This window comes from Rhinolophus sinicus, linkage group LG07, assembly GCF_036562045.2.
Source record: "Rhinolophus sinicus isolate RSC01 linkage group LG07, ASM3656204v1, whole genome shotgun sequence".
In the NCBI taxonomy this organism is placed as follows: domain Eukaryota; kingdom Metazoa; phylum Chordata; class Mammalia; order Chiroptera; family Rhinolophidae; genus Rhinolophus; species Rhinolophus sinicus.
The window spans coordinates 13069418-13088789 of NC_133757.1; the positions used below are offsets into that span (position 1 = coordinate 13069418).

A 19372-nucleotide genomic window follows, 5' to 3' on the forward strand; every position below is an offset into this window, starting at 1 on the left:
TTTTTTTAAATTAAGAGGCCACTCACGTTTGCATTAACTGTGGTTCCATAACACCAATAAAAAATCTTTCATGAACGGCTTTGGCAAGAGCAACAGCAGCAGTCTAGAATGTAGTACAAACATCATTATCTTTTTTTTAATGGAAAAGAGATTAATTTTTATCATCAATAAATCAGTTTGCATTCTCCATCTGAATTAATGTAGGAAACAAACTTGCCTATTGACCATTTTGTTGATGGTATACAAACCTAGATGACATGTTAGTCATTAAGTTCTTTACATTTTATCTAAATTTCCAAGAACAAGACAAACAGGATAAAACTATTATCCCAATCACCTTATGGTATGAACATCTTCCCAAAGAGAAGAAATGGAGGAAGGCCAAAGTTATTTTGTGTGGGTTGTACTATAATACTTAAAGAAATATAAAGACAGAGCTTGAATTGTAACTTATTCGAGTTAACATACACACACACTTTTTAATTTGGTTCTATTTATTTTCCTAACTGTGCTATCCTAAGACAATTAAGACATACTTGGGGATATAAACTGAGGATTCAAATTTCACTTAATAGACATTTACGTTTTTAAATGATCAATAAACAAAACTATTCAAACCTTTTGTGCTTCCTTTATGAGTTGATCACAATAATCAAACCAGGAAAGAAATGAAATTAAGGCTCGTTTTCCTGGAAATGCTGAAGCATCTTCTTTATGACTATATGAGTCCAAGCTGTAGGACAAAGAAGAAATGCTAAGTTCAAAGTTATCCAAAAGCATTAATTCAATTCAGTACATATGGGAAAATGAAGGCACGTGAATGAACTTACAGAGTATGATACATTTACGCAGGCAATGCTGCATGACTACCAGAAGAGGGTTTTATAAAAGAAAGCCAAACATAAAACCTTTTAAAGTTGTAAACAATTTTTACTCATTACGTGGGAATAAAGAGTCTAAAGGAGAAGAGAGCTGCAGCAGAAAGACCAGTTAGACAGCTCCTCATACTTCTCCCATAAACATGACCGAGTAACAAATGAAGTCGGAGATTCTCCGCACTGGGACAGAAGAGAAAGGAGATAAAGGAGGCTCTGCAGAAAGAACTGACTGGCCTGCTTCTCTTCTTGCCTTAAAATACACGACAGTAGTAAAGTTAACAAGGGGGTCTGCCCTACAGATGTTGACAGAACACAGGGTGGAAAAACAAGTAAGAACCAAAAGGGTTAAAAGTACACAGAAAACCAGTAATAGGTTATTATGTCAAAATATTAAAACTGTTTATAGATGGTAGGCTTGTGGGTAATTTTACTTATGCTGCTTTATACTTTTTAATAACTTATAAGTGTTCTGCAATAAGCATATTTTCCGATGAGAATGGAGGGGTGGGGATAAAAGGGGTGAAAGAACGAGGTAGGAGAGATTCTACACAAACAGGTCATGAAACATACGAGACTGCCCTAGGGGCCATGGAACTTATTTATAAAAAAGGATATCACTTTTCAAAGGATTTAAAAAAACGAAAAACAAAGTTATAGGTCTTAGTTGATCACCAGAATGGACAAAGGAGAAGTAGCTTAACTTTAACAGCTGGGTTATTCCCACGCCAACTCATTACCACTAACCAATAACAAATTTAAAACAAGCCTCAAAAAAAAACAAAAAACAAAAAAAAACAATAATAATGCCATTTAATCACTAGTAATGCTACATTTTTCAAAATGAAAGATTTCTATCTTTGCAAAATAGAAAAGGACTTAAACGTGTAGATGAAAGAAGTCACTTTTATGGAAGAAAACAAATAATGGCTGGTTCTTACCCCCAGTTAATTGCTTCCACTGTTTCAATATCTAAGGGGTCCACTGATTGAGGTAGGGCCTTGTACAGGGAGGCAAGTCTGTCCGTCAGCAGCTCACACAAGCACGTGCTCTGTGTGAGGCACTTGGCAGCCGCCGGCTCTGGCAAACTCACTAGCAGCATCAAGCCCTCGCAGGCTTTCACAGCTATTCGGCCATCCTGAAGGGAAAAAACACACACCCCCTTCAATTCTCGAATTAGACCTACGATGAGTTGTTTGGGAAAATTAAACTTAAAAAGATTTAACGTTTCACGCTAATATAAGAACAGATATTTTTTTCTATTTTAAATGCATATAACTGATCATATTAGGGGGGAAAAATTAAAGAGGATGACTCACAGGACTTCTCGTAAGATTTAACAGAGAATTCACTAAATTGTAATCCTGGTTTGGACGAACAACTGTGGCCTCTGGCAGTGAAGTGACACTGAGATTATCCAAGCTTGCAGACAGGTCATCTGTCTGATGAGGAGGCTCATCTTCGAACTCCGTTTGCTCCACTCCAACAGCACCGGTCAGTTCCTCTGACCGACAGGGCTGTCCTGTATCTGCTGATAAGGAATCCTGACCTTTTAATGTGTCTTCTGAAGTCACATTTGGTACTCCTTTGGAAGCCAGTGACTTTAACTTATTCTGAAAAGGAATACATGTTTTGTAAGATTCCGATCAAAAACCTTATAAAACAGAAATCACATTTCAATAGATTTTTCTGTAACATTCAATGTCTAGCCAACATAGCAATACATAAGTGTTTTGACAAATGAAGACACTCATACTTTAACAAACTGTGTTTTAGATATTTTAAAATTGCAGAAGTGTTTGACAATCTTGACACTATGTATAAAATGTTTTACACTGACCAAAAGCAGCGAACAATATTAGTGATAACTATTTGACTACTGAAAACAACTGATGTTAGTGGAAAAGAAAAGAAAAAAGATTTCTGAGGTTTCAATTGCAGTTAATTGTTTTCTCATCACTGGGCTAAGAATATATAGTCTCAATGTTGGCTCTTCTAAGATCAGCTTTCTAAGATGATTTTTCTAAGTTTTTCCCTATATTTCTGCTTTATAAAAAGAATTCAACACTCTGAGGACATTTTTATTAGTGTTTTTGAGGATAAAAGTTGAGATTAGCTTGATGTGTTTGTTGACCCCTTCCTTCCCCCTCCCCCACCATACACACACCCAAACACAAAGAGAATCTTAACCGGAGCAGATTATCAGTTTCAAGGCAATAGTATCTTGTTTTCCATTTGAACATAAAAGCAAAAACACATCACCCACACAAGTTTGAATTCACCATAAATCAGCTCCTCCACAGGGCCTTCCACAGTTTTTTACCCACCATATAAGTGAATTAAATGCTAAATGCATTCAAAGTTTACTTCGTGAGTTATATTATAGTTATTATAAATCACTTTTATTACTGTTAAAAGTGTAGTTTAGGCCAATCTTCTTGAGAAATTGAGCACATAGCACGTAGATTAAAACAATTCTATGGAACTAAATGAATACTCCAAACAACTTCTCAATTTCCTATAAAATCAATTGCATATCATAGTCTTTATGAATGTAAAACATTTTATTCCGTCAAAATACTAATAATGCTGTTGGGAGTGGTATCTCAGATAAGAACGGCAAGAGGAAGATAATCTTAGAACAACACTCACTCCTTAAACTAATGTTTCTCAAAGCATGACTCAAGACTGCTGTCATCACGGTCTTCTGCGGGGCTTGATAAAAATGCAGGTTCCTGGGTCCCAACCAGACCTAAATGGGACCATCTGGAGGTGGAGCCAAGGAATCTGCATTTTTAAGAAGCTCCTTAGGTTATAAGCAACTGCTGCCTTCACTCTTGCATTCTGGTTCTTACTGAAACTGTTTCCTTTCTACTTTGGGGATTTCATGGGTACCCACAGCACATTTGTACACTAACCCCGAGTTGCAGATCTGCAATACCAAATACTTGCTCATTCTCTCCATCAGGATATCATGTGACTCAAAGCATCCAGAACTAAAATTACCAGCTTCCCCTCAAAATAAGCTCCCCCAGAGCTCCCTTCTTTCCATTAGTGGCAGCCTCACTGGCTCAGGAGTTCAAGCACGCATTACCCTTCCTCCCGCTTCCCACACAAGACCACACCGAGTCTACCTCTAGGGTCTCCTGAACAGAATCACTTTATTCCAGCCCAACGCTTCCAATTTAGAGTCCCTGTTACTTTGTGGCTGGGTTACTCCATCAGTTTCCAAGTTAGTTTCCCTGCTTTTCTCTCTCCGCAAAGGAACCCACTGTACGAGATGCTGCCACCAATTTAACTTAAGGCACAGGCACCATCTGTAGTATCATCCCTGGTTAAAAATCTTCAGTGGCTGCCCGACAACTAACTGTAGGTATGCACAAATCCCTCATCCTGCCATGCAAAGCCTTTGCCAGTTCGTGGTCTATCTGCCCAGGCCCTTCTCCTACCATACACTCCATAAACTTTTCTGTCTTCAATCTTTTACTCATGTTCACCCATTCTTATCTCGACATTGGGCAAGGCTCTTATCAAAGATAACCTCTTCCATAAAGTCTTTTCTGATGACCTAGAGCAGACGGGATCTCTTCATCCTGTGAACACTTAAACGTGCATCTATTTTGTACCTTTCTTATGAGACCCACCTTACTCTACCTTAGATTATGTACCGTATCTGAATATTGGTCTTACCTTCGTCACTGACTATAAACTCCTTTAGGGCAAAGACAGTTAAGTGCATATGCACTTAACCCATAGTAGATGCATATATTAGTGAATATAAAACTAATATAGATTAGATTTCAGGGGATACATGCCAGAGAACTGCAAAGTACTTTTGTGACTATCCATACTTACGAGTGAGTGGTAAAGCTGAATTTCTCTAAAGGTTCATTCATTCAGTAAGTGTCAATTAAACAGTTATCATGCATTGTACTAGATACTAGAGAGGCTGTGGGGACCCAGAGATTAATGGGACAGAGTCCTAGTCCTCAAGTAGCTTACGGACCCGCAGGAGAAAATAAAATGTGTGTAAGTAACTCATACCAGGGAGACTGTAATAACGGACATGAAAAGCATATGAATAGTCAATTCTCATAATAATTTAAATATAAGCATATTTTGAATATTAAGTATTATACCTCCAGAAAAAAATTGACCAAATAGGGATCTTCTTTCAGTTTTGCACATACAATACAGAGAAACTGAATTTCTTCGTTTTCCGTTGGTGTTGCAAGGACTTCACCACATAGTCGAATTAATTTCTGTCAAAAATTTTTAAAAAAATGTTTTAAGTTAGGTTATTTTTTACAAGTATGTAAAATAGCCACACTTTTATCTTAAGGATATTTAAAATACCTTACATCATTCAGGTATAACACTATTTACAGTCACCTATATCAAAATAAATTTACTAGTAAATTTTTCAAATACGTGACTCCAAAAACAATGAATGAGATATGTATATAAAAAACTCTCCTTGAGATGTCATGGGGGTAAGTTCAGGAAAAATTAATGTATAAAATTTTAAAAGAGAAATATAAAGACATGCAGTACATTTAATGCAACATCATGAATAATGGAAGCTCAAGCATTTTCTAATTTGCATGTTATTATTAGACTAATTTCCTTTACTATTTTTACTCTTAAGAATATCATATAAAATTATGTCTATACCAAAAGAAACTGAACCGAATAATTTTATGTGAGGGGAACAAAATACCTGCACTGGCCTGTGCACGTTAATGTGTGGAAGTAGCGGCTGCTTGATTCTTCCCAGAAGCTTAGTGTAGAACGCCAGGACCTGCTGTTTCATTCCCGGAGGACACTGAGGATGGGAAAGGACAGCAAACAGGAAAACAAGAGACAATACAAACACACTTACTCAAAAGCTTCAAAAAATAGGACAATGTATGTAAACGTATTCCATTTCTAACAGTCAATGCAATCACCCCAGAATAAAATTCTCAATCAAAATTAATGACTGGTTTTCTAGAAATAAAATTACATCGGGGACTATAATATAGCATGTCGGACCATAGGCTGACGTAATTATAAACAGCATGGTGGTTAACACGCTGCTGAGATTACAGTTTGGTTTAGGCAATGACAACCTGTTCATATTTAAATGCTAAGGTCAGGTGAAACTATTATAGTTAACAGCTTGGCCACAGTAAAGCCAGCATCTTGTTACTTACACTAACGATAGGTAATCAATAACTTCCCATCATATAAATGCAGGAGTAAACAAAGACTTCTAACACAGAAATGTAAATAAAAAGATTCCTAAGGTACAAACTACTATTCTAACAATGCTGTTTTAAATTAGTTACAAAACTATTTACATTATGATTATTATATGCAATTAATATTTAATAGACATTTTTATAACATGCTAGCTGTTTTAAACATTTGCTGAAAAGTAAACCTGATGATTACCTGTCTATTAAGAGAGTATGAATCAACATTACGTGTTCTATAATTAACATACTTATACTGCCTCACATTTAAAATACAATCACAAAATGAGTAGTATTTCCAAAGCACCCTCATAGTCATGCTATCTGGAAATAGTATAAACTATAATTTTAAGCACATTTTTTAAGATAGCAAATACCTTGCATTATTCAGATTACCTATATCAAAATAAATTTACTAATAGTACACTTACTAACATTTGCTCAAAAATTAATGTTTATTCCTCATAATGTTATACAATCCCTCCCCACAGGACAGGAAAAAAGAAGGCGGGCGGGGGGAAAGACTTGCAGGGTATTAGGGAGATGGACTGCCTAGAAAATATAAACCGAATGAATTGAATTAAAATAAATTGATATTATAGATTAGTTAAAAGGCAATTATCTTTAACACTACTATGCATAACTCTATTTGGTATTGAAGCATGTCTATTAGTTGGGGTTTTTGTGTTTTGTTTGATTTTTCACATATATTATAGAAGTTCACAGAACAAAACCACAGATTTTTTAGAGTTGAGGAGGCCACTTGGTGATCACCTCCTTGTTTTTAAAGAGGAAGATTAACCAAAGAGATTTCCTGAAGGTCACGGTGTATCAGTGACCAAGCCAGGCCTCCTGACCTGAACCCAAACTTCCTCCCCTTCCCTCACAGCAGCACATCGTTTGAACCCTGTCTTCAGATGTATTGAAAGCTTGGTGGTACAGAATATTATTTATATAATACCAGCTTTGCAAAGATTTCTCAAGACTCATCAGGCTTAAAAACTTGAATTGTCTCCACTTATCAGCAGGGTCAATGTCAGAATAATCAGTGACATTTTCTTCCAGGATCATGAAAAATAATTCCTATTTTTGTACCCCAATTTTCACTGGGTTCCTTCTTATTTCCTTTGATTCTGAGCTCATGCACTTGAGTTTATTTTCATAAATGTTTACACTAATTCTAGGCAGCTTACTAAGTAACAGTTGTCTAGAGCATTTGGGAGCTTTGCTGCCTCTATGCAAAGTTAAAACTAGGCTGCACATTTTTTTTTCCATAATACTGACTTAAATCCTATCATGCTTAATACATACCTCTGTAAATTAAATTTAGTACTTGGCAGCTTCTTTATCTCTAAGACACAAATGCATGTATTACATGCCCAAAAACATGATGCAGATTGGGAACTTACATCAGCTTTCCCCAAGGTATATAATGTTTCCAAGATCTTGTGATGAAGCAAATACTCCATACATGGCCCTGTCTCTCCAAATTCTCGTTCTTTCTCTTCTTGTACCAATATATCTAACATCTGTTCCAGATGAGATGGAATATTTGTGTCTGTGACTGGAGCTTTGTCATCTAAACCAGAAAAGACATTCATCAAACATTTTTAAACTGCATTATTTGTACCTAAAATACTCTTTATGTTTCCCTATTCCTATTCAAACTGAGGGAAATCTGAACTACAAACTTAAGTGAGGTTTATACTTATGGTATAATTACCTTTGCTAGAATTTAGATGCTGCTTTTGCCATCTGATTCAAAAAATGAATCAATATTCTGAAATATATTCTATACACTAATTTTCATGCATAATAATTTACAAGTAAAAGCCATTTTTGGGGGAAATGGAAACATGATCTGGAAAAGTACATGTAATATCAGAATTTTGTACACACTTGTAATTTAAAGATTTTTTTCAATTAGCCAGCTCAGAAAGTCTGAATTTTAAGTATCTTTATATAGAAACAGGTTGGCCTTGAACGTGAAGCTGAATAACCTAGAAAACGTGGCGAGGACAGGTTCTAGTTTTCATTGCTACTGCATTACTTCTTAATATTGGGAAGTCAGACACTTAATGCCTCCAATTCACCTCCATATATGAAAACATGAGGAGCCCAAAGAAAAATGCTCCATGAAAAATTCCTGACATCTCCTCTCATTAACAGACAGCTATTCCCAAACTCGAGGCTGTTTCTCAGGAGAACTCTTATTAAATATTACAGATTTTTAAAAATAAAATTTCATTGATACTTTTTATGTATCACAGTTGGACTCTAAAATCACATGGCTTTATCAGCGTATCCTTATTGTACAAAGCTTACATTACTCTTAATAAAATGTGAAGTTTCATACAATGTTTACATGCAAAATACATTCAGAAATGCCAAGAAAATACATTCAGAAATGCCAAGTTCTTACTTATATCTCTATTATCCTTTACTTAGTACTTCTATAGTTTGTATTAATACAACACGATCCTGGTATGCTATGTATTTGATGACACGTCACTTTGTCTATATATACGCACATGCATATATTTAAACACAGAAAGAGAAAATCATAATACTAAGCCTTATGGAGAAAACAATGGAAAGACAAAAGTCTCCGTTGTCTCCCAGGAGGACTTATGTATCAAATTTGCTATAGTATGGCAAGTTTTTAAAAGGATGAGATCTGGAGTTAGACAATTTAATTCAAATCCACTTTTAGCTGCATGATTTTGGTAAACTATTTAAACGTCAGTCACCAACACCTGTAAAATCAAGCTAATCAAAATCAGTAAGTGCTGTTGTATGATTTCAATGAAATAACGTGTGTGAAGCCCAGGGCCTTAGCACATACGTGGTAAGAATTCAAGAAATGTTAACTTATGATGCCTCATTGCATGTTCTTCTAAAATGAGCAGCCTAATGCTAATAAAAAATAATTTGTATGTGTACCTGAAATTTATTTTTTTATATGTTTTTTCCCCTATAATAGCAGACTTTATATAAATACTCCAGGAAAGACTGAATATTCAAGCATGGTTTGATTACAGTTATTTATGAAGAAAAACGACCAGAAAGACTTTTTAAATTGAGAAATAAATGAACTGTAAATTTGATGTAGTAGGACTAAAATCCTAGCTCCTAAGCTACATTTAGACCTCCGTGCCTTTGCACAGGCCATTCCTTCTACCTGAAATGCCTTTGCCTCCTTATCGGCCTCGTAAACTCCTACCCATTCCTTCAAAACCCAGGTGGGACACTGCCTCCTCCTGTCTCCCGTCTTTGTTCCCTTTCTCTGCCTGACACAGACTTATTCATCCCCTACTTTATTGTAGTGTACGCAATTGTTTCTGCTGCCAGACTGCAAAATAAAAAACATTATTTAAAGCAATATCTTAAAGCCTTTCCTTCAAAGCATTTTCTTACAGCCACGGAGGTGCGAAAAATTCACAAGGTCTAAGAGCAGTTATTTGAAAAAGTTTCCTCTCAAGAAATTTTTCTGCAGATCTGCTCTCAACATCCAAGCGAAGTTAGAAATTACATTTTAAATTTACAAGTATATATATGTAAATCAGACTATACATACACATATATACATAGTCTGAAAGTTATTCATTGCACAAATAGAAAGGGTTTTTTTCTTTTAAAGATGACTCACCCCTGACCCCATCAGCTTGCCAATCAACCATTATCATGTTTTTCATATTTCCTTTCAGTTAAATGACACGTGCCCAATCTGCATATCCACTAGTGTTTACCTACACATCCCTCAAGGGAGCCCATTAGTGCTATGTAGGATTTCCCTCTTTCAGAGGTTGCCAAACTTTGCCCACGGGACAAATCCAGCCTTGCCACCTGTTTTTATAAATAAAGCTGTACTGGAACAAAGGAATGTTTATTATTATGATTATTTTTTAATGTATTATTGATGGTTGCTTTGGCACTAAAGCAACAGAACTGAGTAGCTGCAACAGAGACCATGGCCTACAAGGCCTAAATTTTTTACTATCTGGCCCTTCATAGAAAAAGTTAGACAACCCTTGACCTAATTTATTCACATTCCCCCATATTCAGTCTCCATCATTCCTAGTCACTGAGAAAAATAGAAGCAACCAGAAGATAATTTCCGAAGACTTCCTATACCACATCTACCCCTTCCTGCATTTATTCCCATATGTTCTGCTTTCTACCTTACGTTTATGGATGAACTACTGTCCACACACCTATTTAAGACTAAGCCCACACCTGTGCACTAGATGCCCCCCCGCCTTGCCTACTTACTGCTACTGCTCAGAAATTATCCTGTCTGACTCTTGTACCCACCTTTCCCTCTGCACTAGATCATTCCTATCAAATAATAAATCACAATATTCTCCACCTTTAAAAAAAAATAACGCTCTCTTGACGCCGTATCTCCCTCCAGCTGCTGCTCCATTGCTCAGTTCCCCTTTACACTAACACTCCTCAAGAAAGCCATGTACCCAGCTTCTAACTCCCTTTTCTCAGGGTTGCCTTCTACCTGACTGGCAAAACCAAGGTTTCCTTTGCTATTAGTCCCATCTTCCTAACTTCTAAACATGGAGCCCAAGGGCTCAGTTCCCGAACACCTTCTCTCTTCCATCTAGCCTTACTCCCTAGATAATCGCATCCAGTCTCATGGCTTTAAACCCTCCTTACGTGTGATGACTCTTAATTTCATAGCTCTAGTTTAGACCGCTACCCAGAACTGCAGATGCCTATTTCCAGCTGTCTACTTGCATACCCAACTGGATATATCATAGGCGTCTCAAACTTAATACGTCGAAGTCTCTTACAAACCTGCTCCTCCTGCAGGCTCTCCCCCATTCTCAGTAAGCGGCCCATCTATTTTTCCAACTGCCTAAGCCGAAAACTTGGGAGTTATCCTTGACTCTTATTCTGTCACGCCCAATATCCACTCCATCAACAAAGTTCCTTTCAAAACATATGCAGAATACAGTCACCTCTTAGCACCTCCACCGTGGTCTAGGCCACCATCACCTCTCAAATCACTGCAGCAGTCCCCTACCTGTTCTGCCAGCTTCACCTCGGCATCCCTTCAAACTGAATTTTCACAGAAGCCAAAGTGATCCCTTTAAAACAGATTTTGTTACACCTCTACTCAAAATCATCTAATGGCTTCCCACCTTAGAGTAAAAGCCAAAGCCCTTCCAATGGCTTCCAAGGCCCTGTGAGACTCTGTACCCCCACCTGTCATGTACTACCACTTTTCTCCTTGGTCACTTTCGCTCTAGGTAGGCTGGCTTCCTCATAGTTCTAAGAATACGCCCAGCATGCTGCATGATCCAGCCTCAGGGATTGTGTACTTGGTCCTCTTCCTGGAACTTTCCCCCCAGATGCCCGCCGAGTTGCTTCCTCTCTCCTCAGACTTTGGCTCAGAAGTCACCTCAGGCAATGAGGTTTTCTCTAGCCTATAATAGCCAACTACCTCCCACGCCCGAGCATACACGTCTATCCCCCTTAGCCTGCTTCATTTTCTCCTCACACTTATCATCTGACACACTATATGTATGAATCTACTTATTGATTGCTCCCTCCAATCAATATATTAGTTCTGTTATGGATTTTGTCTGTTTGATTGTTCTATCCCCCAGTTCCTAGAACAATGCCTACACATAGCAGGTGCTCAATCGATATACATTTCTAAGGAATCTAAAAGAGGAATTAAAAGTAAAATGAAATAATTGATCAATAACCAGAGATCTTTGTACCCAGGACTTTGAAATGCAAAACATAAAAGGCTGCTACGTTAATCAGTTACACATCACCACTACTAGAACATATACCAAAGTCAACCCCAGTCAAATTGAAACTGTTTCCTACTTTCAGTGACATACAGATATAAACCTCTTATTTTTAAGCCCTTGACAGTGCATATTTTCAGCATAACAACTGTGTGAACAAGACACTACCAATTTAAAGCGTCCACAAAGTCAAAAATGTTGTACATTTTCACTTTGAAATTCACTTCAGAAGTTTAAGACCAAAATTATATCCTTTCAGCAAACCTATAAGTATTTCAAATGTGTGTTAAATGGATAGAAAAAGACTTGGCTGCACCTTCCACAACATTTTCCCTTCCTTAAAGAGTGAGTGAGAGAACGTGCCCCCAGTCCTGGTACCGTCGATAAATTTGGTCAGAAAGTATGGCGTTGACCCAGCTTCCCTAAGAACAACTAGGTTTCTATTCTGGGAACCTGAACTACGGCAGAGTGATCTTCCAATTTCATATGCTTCCTCTAAACAGGTGACTAAGAGGTCATGTTACTCCTGTCTATTTCTCCTTGTTCCATTTTGATTTCTTGGGGTGTCCAGCAGAGAACTCAAAGTTCAAAACCCTGTCACACAATTTCCAAACTATTGGGCAAATTATAAACACTGGTCATAGATGCCTTACATGCCTCAATTCAGAAGATGAAATGCACTTAAGAAAACTACGGACCTGACAGTTTATAAGCCATCATCCTCTTCACGCTGGCTCTTCTATATCCTTGCCTATTCGTATCACTCTGAATAAAACTGGCTTAAGAGCACATAAGTATTCATCTCATTTTCAAGTAGAATGCTATGAAAATTTTAAAAAAGACTTAAAGATCTTTAACAAAGAAGTTACAACCTTTGGGATCACTATACTTCAAGAACATGGGGAGAGAAATTACTTGTGGAAGACTGCGAGAAAAATTAAAAAGAAAAATAAAATGGAAGTGTTAACTTGGGAAAATAATCTTCCTAAAATTTTCAGATTAAAAAAAAAATCTGTTTTAAAAACTCATAGACACAGACAATAATAGTTTAGTGGTTACCAGAGGGTAAGGAGGGAGGGGATGGCAGAAGAGGGTAAATGGGGTCAAATATATGGTGATGGAAGGAGAACTGACTCCAGGTGGTGAACACACAATGTGATACATAGATGATGTATTACAGAATTGTATATTTTACTAACCATTATCACCCCAATAAATTTTAATTTTAAAAAAATGTTTTAATCAGCTACTTGTTCTTAGAATCTTCTTCAAAACAAAATTTCTCTTGCTTTTTAGACCTGTTTTTTTTTTAATGTATAAACTTTATATAGTTAAATGTAATAACATTTGGGACAAGCCCAAATGAAATTTGGTGTTTCAAGAAATGTACCTAGTTTCTTAAGTATAAATGTTGTGATTTGCTAAATTTTTCCAAGGGAACCTCCTGGGTCTATAAGGAATTACAGCATCCTTGCTCCAAATTATTTTAAGCGTGTGATTTAACCCTATTTCCAGATTAATTAGCTAAATCAGAGGTCTTACAGCATTTGTGTCAGGACCTTGGCCATTACAGTCAAATCCAAAGCAAGATGGTACTGCTTACTTCTGAATTTCTCTCTCCCAGGAATTCGATTTAAAGAAAAAAACGTATTCAAGTACACTGTTAAACAGTTCTAATTTGCTAATAACTTAGTTTAGCAGTCATCTTGTTCAAACATGAATAAATTTCCTTCTTTCTGTAAAATTTCCTGGTAGACTTGCTTCTTTCATTACTAATTCTAACATGCAAATTACCTGCTTTTTCATTGCATGAAAACATATATGCTCTGGGTAAAACAAAAAAAGGGGGGAAGAGATGTGTGAATCAGCATGAGAGGAATTCTAATTTGAGTTAACTTTTTACAATATGGAGGTTAAATTTTTGGAAATTCATGCAATCACTATCTTAACCAAAAATTGACAGAAATGCCTAACTTGGACATTGCTTTCTCTGGGAAGCCTTCCCAGACTTCCTGCCTAGGATACAGTCTTTTCCACACACGCTTGTGGCACCCTCTACCAGTCCACTCCCTCTCCGAGCCCTTACTCCATATTTGTAATTGTTGAATTATCCATCTTCTCCACCAGCTTGTAAACTCTAGGAGGGCTGGGATTGTGTCATCTTTTTCAGCACTGAATCCCCAGTTTCCAACTCAGTGATGGCATATAGTAGCCATTCAGTGACATTTATTGACTGAATAAACAAACGACACAGCAGTTGCTATCATTTAGTAAGTAGTTAGGTGCCAAGCACAGAGCTACAAAACTTATACTTACTGTGTAGCCTTAAATTCTTACAGCAAACTCCTATTTTTCCCAAACTCCTGTGAAGACCCAAAGCCAGGCAACTGACTTGCCCAAGGAAACACTACTTGGAACAAGAAGCCTGGACTGTCTTCAGAATGCCTACCACACAAAAGGATGCACACTGATAATTCAGACGAGAACCAATGATCTCAAAGCCATGTCTGCTTACTGTCTCGCGTGTATCATGAACATTCCACCCGTAGATCTTTTAAAATACTTCCTCCTCCCCACAACTTTCCTAAAGCCCATCCTACCTTCTCTGCCTCTCTCCCAAGGCGACTCTAGTCTCACTTCCTCCAGAGAGCATGCTCCAACTACTTCAATCCTAACTGCTTGCTCCTCCTTCAGCGCTCACTGGCCGAACAATCATCCAAATAATAGAAATAATGGTTAACATTTACTGAGCACTTATTGTGTGCCCGGTGCACTTCTTGTACATAATCTCCTTTTAATTTTCACAACAACTCTATGAGCTAGGGACTGGAAGCCATGCTGTTTGGCTGGAGGGACTCAGCCACACTCTTGTGCGTTGTTTATACTTTAACTTGTGTATTTATTTTTGTCTCCCAAATTAGACTGTAAGCACCGTGAGCAAGGACACAGGCATACATTGCTTTCCTTGCATGGTGCCATGATCACCCGGTGGGCTCATTGAACATTTGCTGAATGATTGAAGGACTGAAGTTAGAGGTCACTTATTGGACAAGAACACACTTAAGAAAACACAACATATGCTTGGTTTGAGGTTTTACTCCCCCCGGGAAGAGTAGTTTTGGAGAGAGTCACTCGTCCCAACAATCATCATTACCTCTTAACTATAATTTGAAAGGAAAACATTCCAATTCCGAAAGATGACTTCAACTGAATTAATTAGTTAAAATGGATAAAACTTTCTTTCCTGACACTGCCCTTTATCCTCTTGGAGTAAGTCTGCCCTCAAAGGGTGGAACTGGCTGGAATTTAAAAGGAACCAGTCCTGGCAGATTACCTAGCACAGACTAAGCCCTCAACAAATACTGAATTACTAAATGGAAGATGTTTTATTTACCCTTTGGAGAAGTTGTACTCAGGATCCAGTCCAATCTCAGAACTAACAACAAAAGAGGCCTGATTTCAGATTTGTGACATGTGGCAACTAACAGAGCAGATTCATTTCATAACTCTTACTGGCCAATCTTGTCTACACTGAGGGAAGACTGTCATTTCTGAAAAGGGAGGCAAGAATTACATTACAGGTTTTGTTTTTAACTTTCTCTCCTAAACTGAAAATGCAGTCTGTCAGCTTCACAACACATTTTCAGATACTAATCTTTGAAAACATCTTATTTTTTTCTTGTAAGTAGTTAACAGGAAGTGAAGAGACACTATTAATTAAACAATAAGGAAAACTCTACCCTTAAATCTCACTTAAATGAATATGTATCTGGTTAACCCTAAAAAACCATTTGAAGGCTGATCCAATTGAATAAAGAAACCTGAAACGTAATAATACCAAAATGGTTGGGAAAACATGACAGACTCATACATCGACACAACTGAAAAAGGTCTTATCAGTATCTGCATACAGGATTATCTCCAGTCTCTGTATAATACTGGTAATTGTTCATTGTAACATTGTATCAGAAAATGCCAATTGAGCATACAAATTAAAAGGAGTACAGAGAAAAGCTAATGAAAACAACTGAGGATGGTAAGATTGGTTTGTAGAAAAAATTTTGAGCCAATAAATAAATAGAATTGCATAAATGGAAATCAATCTTGGGCTAAAAAAAATATTCCTCAAATACAAAAAAGACGGCTTACTTAAAATTACACGAGTTCATGCCCAACAGATACGTTAAAAGAAAAAAATAAGTACACCAACATTTTTTCATAAGATTTTAACCTCCTGTCAAGGGAAACTGGGAAGTAGCACAGCTGAAAACATTAACTCTAAGCAAATAAAAACAGTACTTTTCTAAACATTAGATATATACAATGCATTAGTTCCAAGGACTGGGTGAATATAATCCACTCTTAACTTTCTCACTAATTAACCTCAGCAAAGTAGACAGAACCAGAGTCAGACAATTAATTTATGTGGATAATTTGGCAGATGCTAATATATACATCATAAAAAGATAATGAGGACAGAAAACTTAGGCCTCAGGGACAAAAAACTAGTTTTCACTGGGAGACCGAGAAAGCCATTTTTTCCTAAGTACTTATTTCTGTAAATATCAGCCTGATAGGTAGAGACTATAAATAACGTAATAAATTTTTATTCCCAGTTATCTTAATATTAAGCTATAGTCAATGTTTACAATTAAATGATTCCTGGTATTCTGTTAAGGAATAGTATAAAACGTAAATGTCACCGTTTTTATAAATTTTAAATTCTTTTAACATAAAGATGCTGTCGACTGCGTATAAGCAAAAAAGGAAAATTAAGTTGTCTCAGAATCTAAACCTGTCATCTCCCTTATGGGGTAATACTGCTCTTCATTCACCAACACCTCGTCTTTCTTGATTTGACACACACGATTTCCCAAGAAATTGTAGGAGAGCTGAAATGATTTTTAAACATTTCTCACCTAACACTTAAAATAACAACTGTACTGAAGTTTGTTTCTATTACTGAATTTTAAAAATCCGTTTTATTTTTGTTATGTGGCCATAAAAACTGTTCTACTGTAGTTGGTTTAAAAAAAAAAAAAAAGTTGTGTGATTTTAATGTGCTCTATCACAGATTCTGAACCCAGAAAAGAGAATGACATTTTTAAAATGAGCAAAGTAATAAGTTGCTTCACAAGATGCACTTCTCAATTTGGACAATTCTCCCAGAGTAAAGCAAAGCAACGAGACCCTCTTATGAAAACAGCAGCAAGACATTTTCAGTTCCTTCTCTTGTATTAGTCTGTTATTATATTTGAATAACGTGTGTCTATGCTGGGGTCAAAAATCCTCAAAGGAGAGTATAATTACAGCATAAACGCTGAGCGTCCAGGAAGACAAGGCAGGAAAGGAAACAGATGGTCTGGGTGGCTCCGTGCGGGCTCGGGGGCTGCCTAAACCACACTCGATTAGACCCTTCCAAACTCCTAGTCATTTCACATCAATCAATAAGGTCCACCTGAGTTCGGCCCACGGCCTGCGAAAGCACAAGCCAGCGAGATTGCGAAACTGGGTCGGGTGGGCTGCGTCCTCGCCAAACTCGCCCCAAGGTGGGAGCACACCTTCGGGCTGACACCCCCACACACACACACACACTCACACACACACATACACACTCACTCACACACACACACACACACTGCCCCCAAACAAAACAAAACCCGAGCCGGAGCAGTGTTTGGCTCTTTCTTTTGTCTTGCTCAAGGCTGATCACTTTTTGCTGGCGAAGGTTAACGGTCATGGAGTCCGGGGGCGCTCCCAGTGGCTCCACCAGGTGCTCCCCTCCTCGCCTGTCCCCATTAGAGGAATCAGGCGACCACCGACCCCGGCCGGGAGGGTCGGTCCTTCCCGGGCACCCCTGCCCACCCTCCTGAGGTAGGGGATGGGACCCCGCCGGCCCCCGGAAGGAAGGAGAGGACGGGGTCGGCTCAGAGCCAGGCCCGAGGCCCCGATGACCCCGCACTGCCCGCCCCGGGCCTCGCCTCTCGGGGGAGCCGGGGCCGCCGAGGGCCGGGCCAAGGCGGGCGGCTCTCCCGGGCCGGCAGGGAGCGTAGGCCGCCGCCATCCCCCGGCTGTCGTGCGCCCGCAGCCCGCGGCCTTACCGCCTCCACGGCGTGCTGCAAGATGGAGGTGAACTTGGAGAACATCTTGTCCCGGGACTGCAGCAGCCTCTCCCGGGACGACCTAGAGAGCTCCTCGATTCGCCGCCGCCGCCCCTGCTGCGGCTGCCGGGGCCGCTCCAGAGTGAAGGCCGGTGCGGAGCGGGGAGGACGAGCAGAGGGCCGACGCAGGCCAGGCCCGGCCGCTTCAGGTGTGCGCGGGCGGCGCGGCGGCTCGGGCGGGCGCGGCGACGTGGCGGGCGGTGAGCGGAGCGTTGCGCGCGGACTCCGGCCCCGCGACGCTGCGGCGGCGGCGGCGGCGGCTGGGGCTGAGACACGGTGGCAGCCGGGGTCCGGTTCCTTCCGCCTGCGTTTCCCGCCGCGGCCTGCAGGGGGCGCCGCCGCGACCCGGGGAGGCCTGGGCCAGGCCTGCCCTGCGGCCCCGCCGCCTGACGCCGCGCGGGCGGGAGAGGCGCGGGGAGGCCGCGGCCGGAGGAGGCAGCCGACCCAAGCGCGGCCACCGCCCTCTCCTGGCTTCGGGGCGCCTCAGACACAGTCATCCTTACGTTTTCAAAATTCAGCCAGTCTCACACAGCTTTGTTTGCAGTGGAAGTAACGTGCCCATTTTGTAGGGAAACGTAGCCATATATGTATGTGACAGCCAGAGGTCCGTCTTTTAAAGGCACATTTGGAAGACCGGTTAAGAAAAAGCACAGTATTCCTAAGGCAAAGTGGACCGTGGATTTAAATGCTAAGCATTAGAGCAAATCAGCCAATGCCGGTAAAACGGTTTTGCAAGCTATAAAATATTATTATGATCAATTATTCAGCATTAAAATAGGAAACCCAAACGGACAAATGGTAAGATGGTTCAGTTAATAATTTGTTACATGTTTTATAGCTAGGTGCAGTGCATTCAGTATAGCATTTCCTGTTCAGTTTATCAGATAGTACTGGAAAACATTAGTGAGGGAAAGAATCCGAAGGGATTCTACTAAATGCATAGGACAGGTAAGTGGAGCTATGATGGAAGCACTTGGATGGAGGCTTAAAGTACTATGTGTATATTCGTTAAGCCTTAAACACAATTCTGACTGGGAAATTTTGGGTGGGTTGATACAAATTATGAAATCATTTACATCCTGGAGAACTTTGTTTTTGCTAGTATTGGTATTTTATTAAAAGGACCATTAAGCTCTTGATAAGATGAGAGTGGAGCAAGTTTTGCACAACCAGTGAGAAAATACATATTTGCAATTGAACTGAGAAAAGGCAGAAAAGCAGTGCAGGGTAGTTAAGAGAGTCTCTGGAGCCAGGTAGCCTAAGTTGAAATCCCAGCTCCGCCATTCACTGTGGCAAGTTTTTTAACCTTTGTGCTTTAGTTTCCT

At 39.2% G+C, this 19372-nt stretch overlaps 1 protein-coding gene across 2 annotated transcripts in view; it reads right to left on the bottom strand.

Annotated features, from left to right (window-relative positions):
- The window catches only part of FHIP2A (FHF complex subunit HOOK interacting protein 2A), a 30664-nt gene extending 12147 nt beyond the window's left edge, over positions 1-18517 (bottom strand). The window contains exons 1-8 of one of the 2 annotated variants that reach the window (XM_074339014.1): positions 17973-18517; positions 7522-7742; positions 5596-5700; positions 5015-5137; positions 2195-2488; positions 1817-2013; positions 619-733; positions 27-103 (exon numbers count right to left, since the gene is read on the bottom strand). In XM_074339014.1, coding sequence (XP_074195115.1) covers positions 27-103; positions 619-733; positions 1817-2013; positions 2195-2488; positions 5015-5137; positions 5596-5700; positions 7522-7713 — 1103 coding nt within the window. In that variant the 5' untranslated portion in view covers positions 7714-7742; positions 17973-18517. The remainder of the gene's footprint in view (positions 1-26; positions 104-618; positions 734-1816; positions 2014-2194; positions 2489-5014; positions 5138-5595; positions 5701-7521; positions 7743-17972) is intronic. The other variant, XM_074339013.1, reaches the window with a different exon arrangement.
- Between the last annotated feature and the right edge of the window lie 855 nt (positions 18518-19372).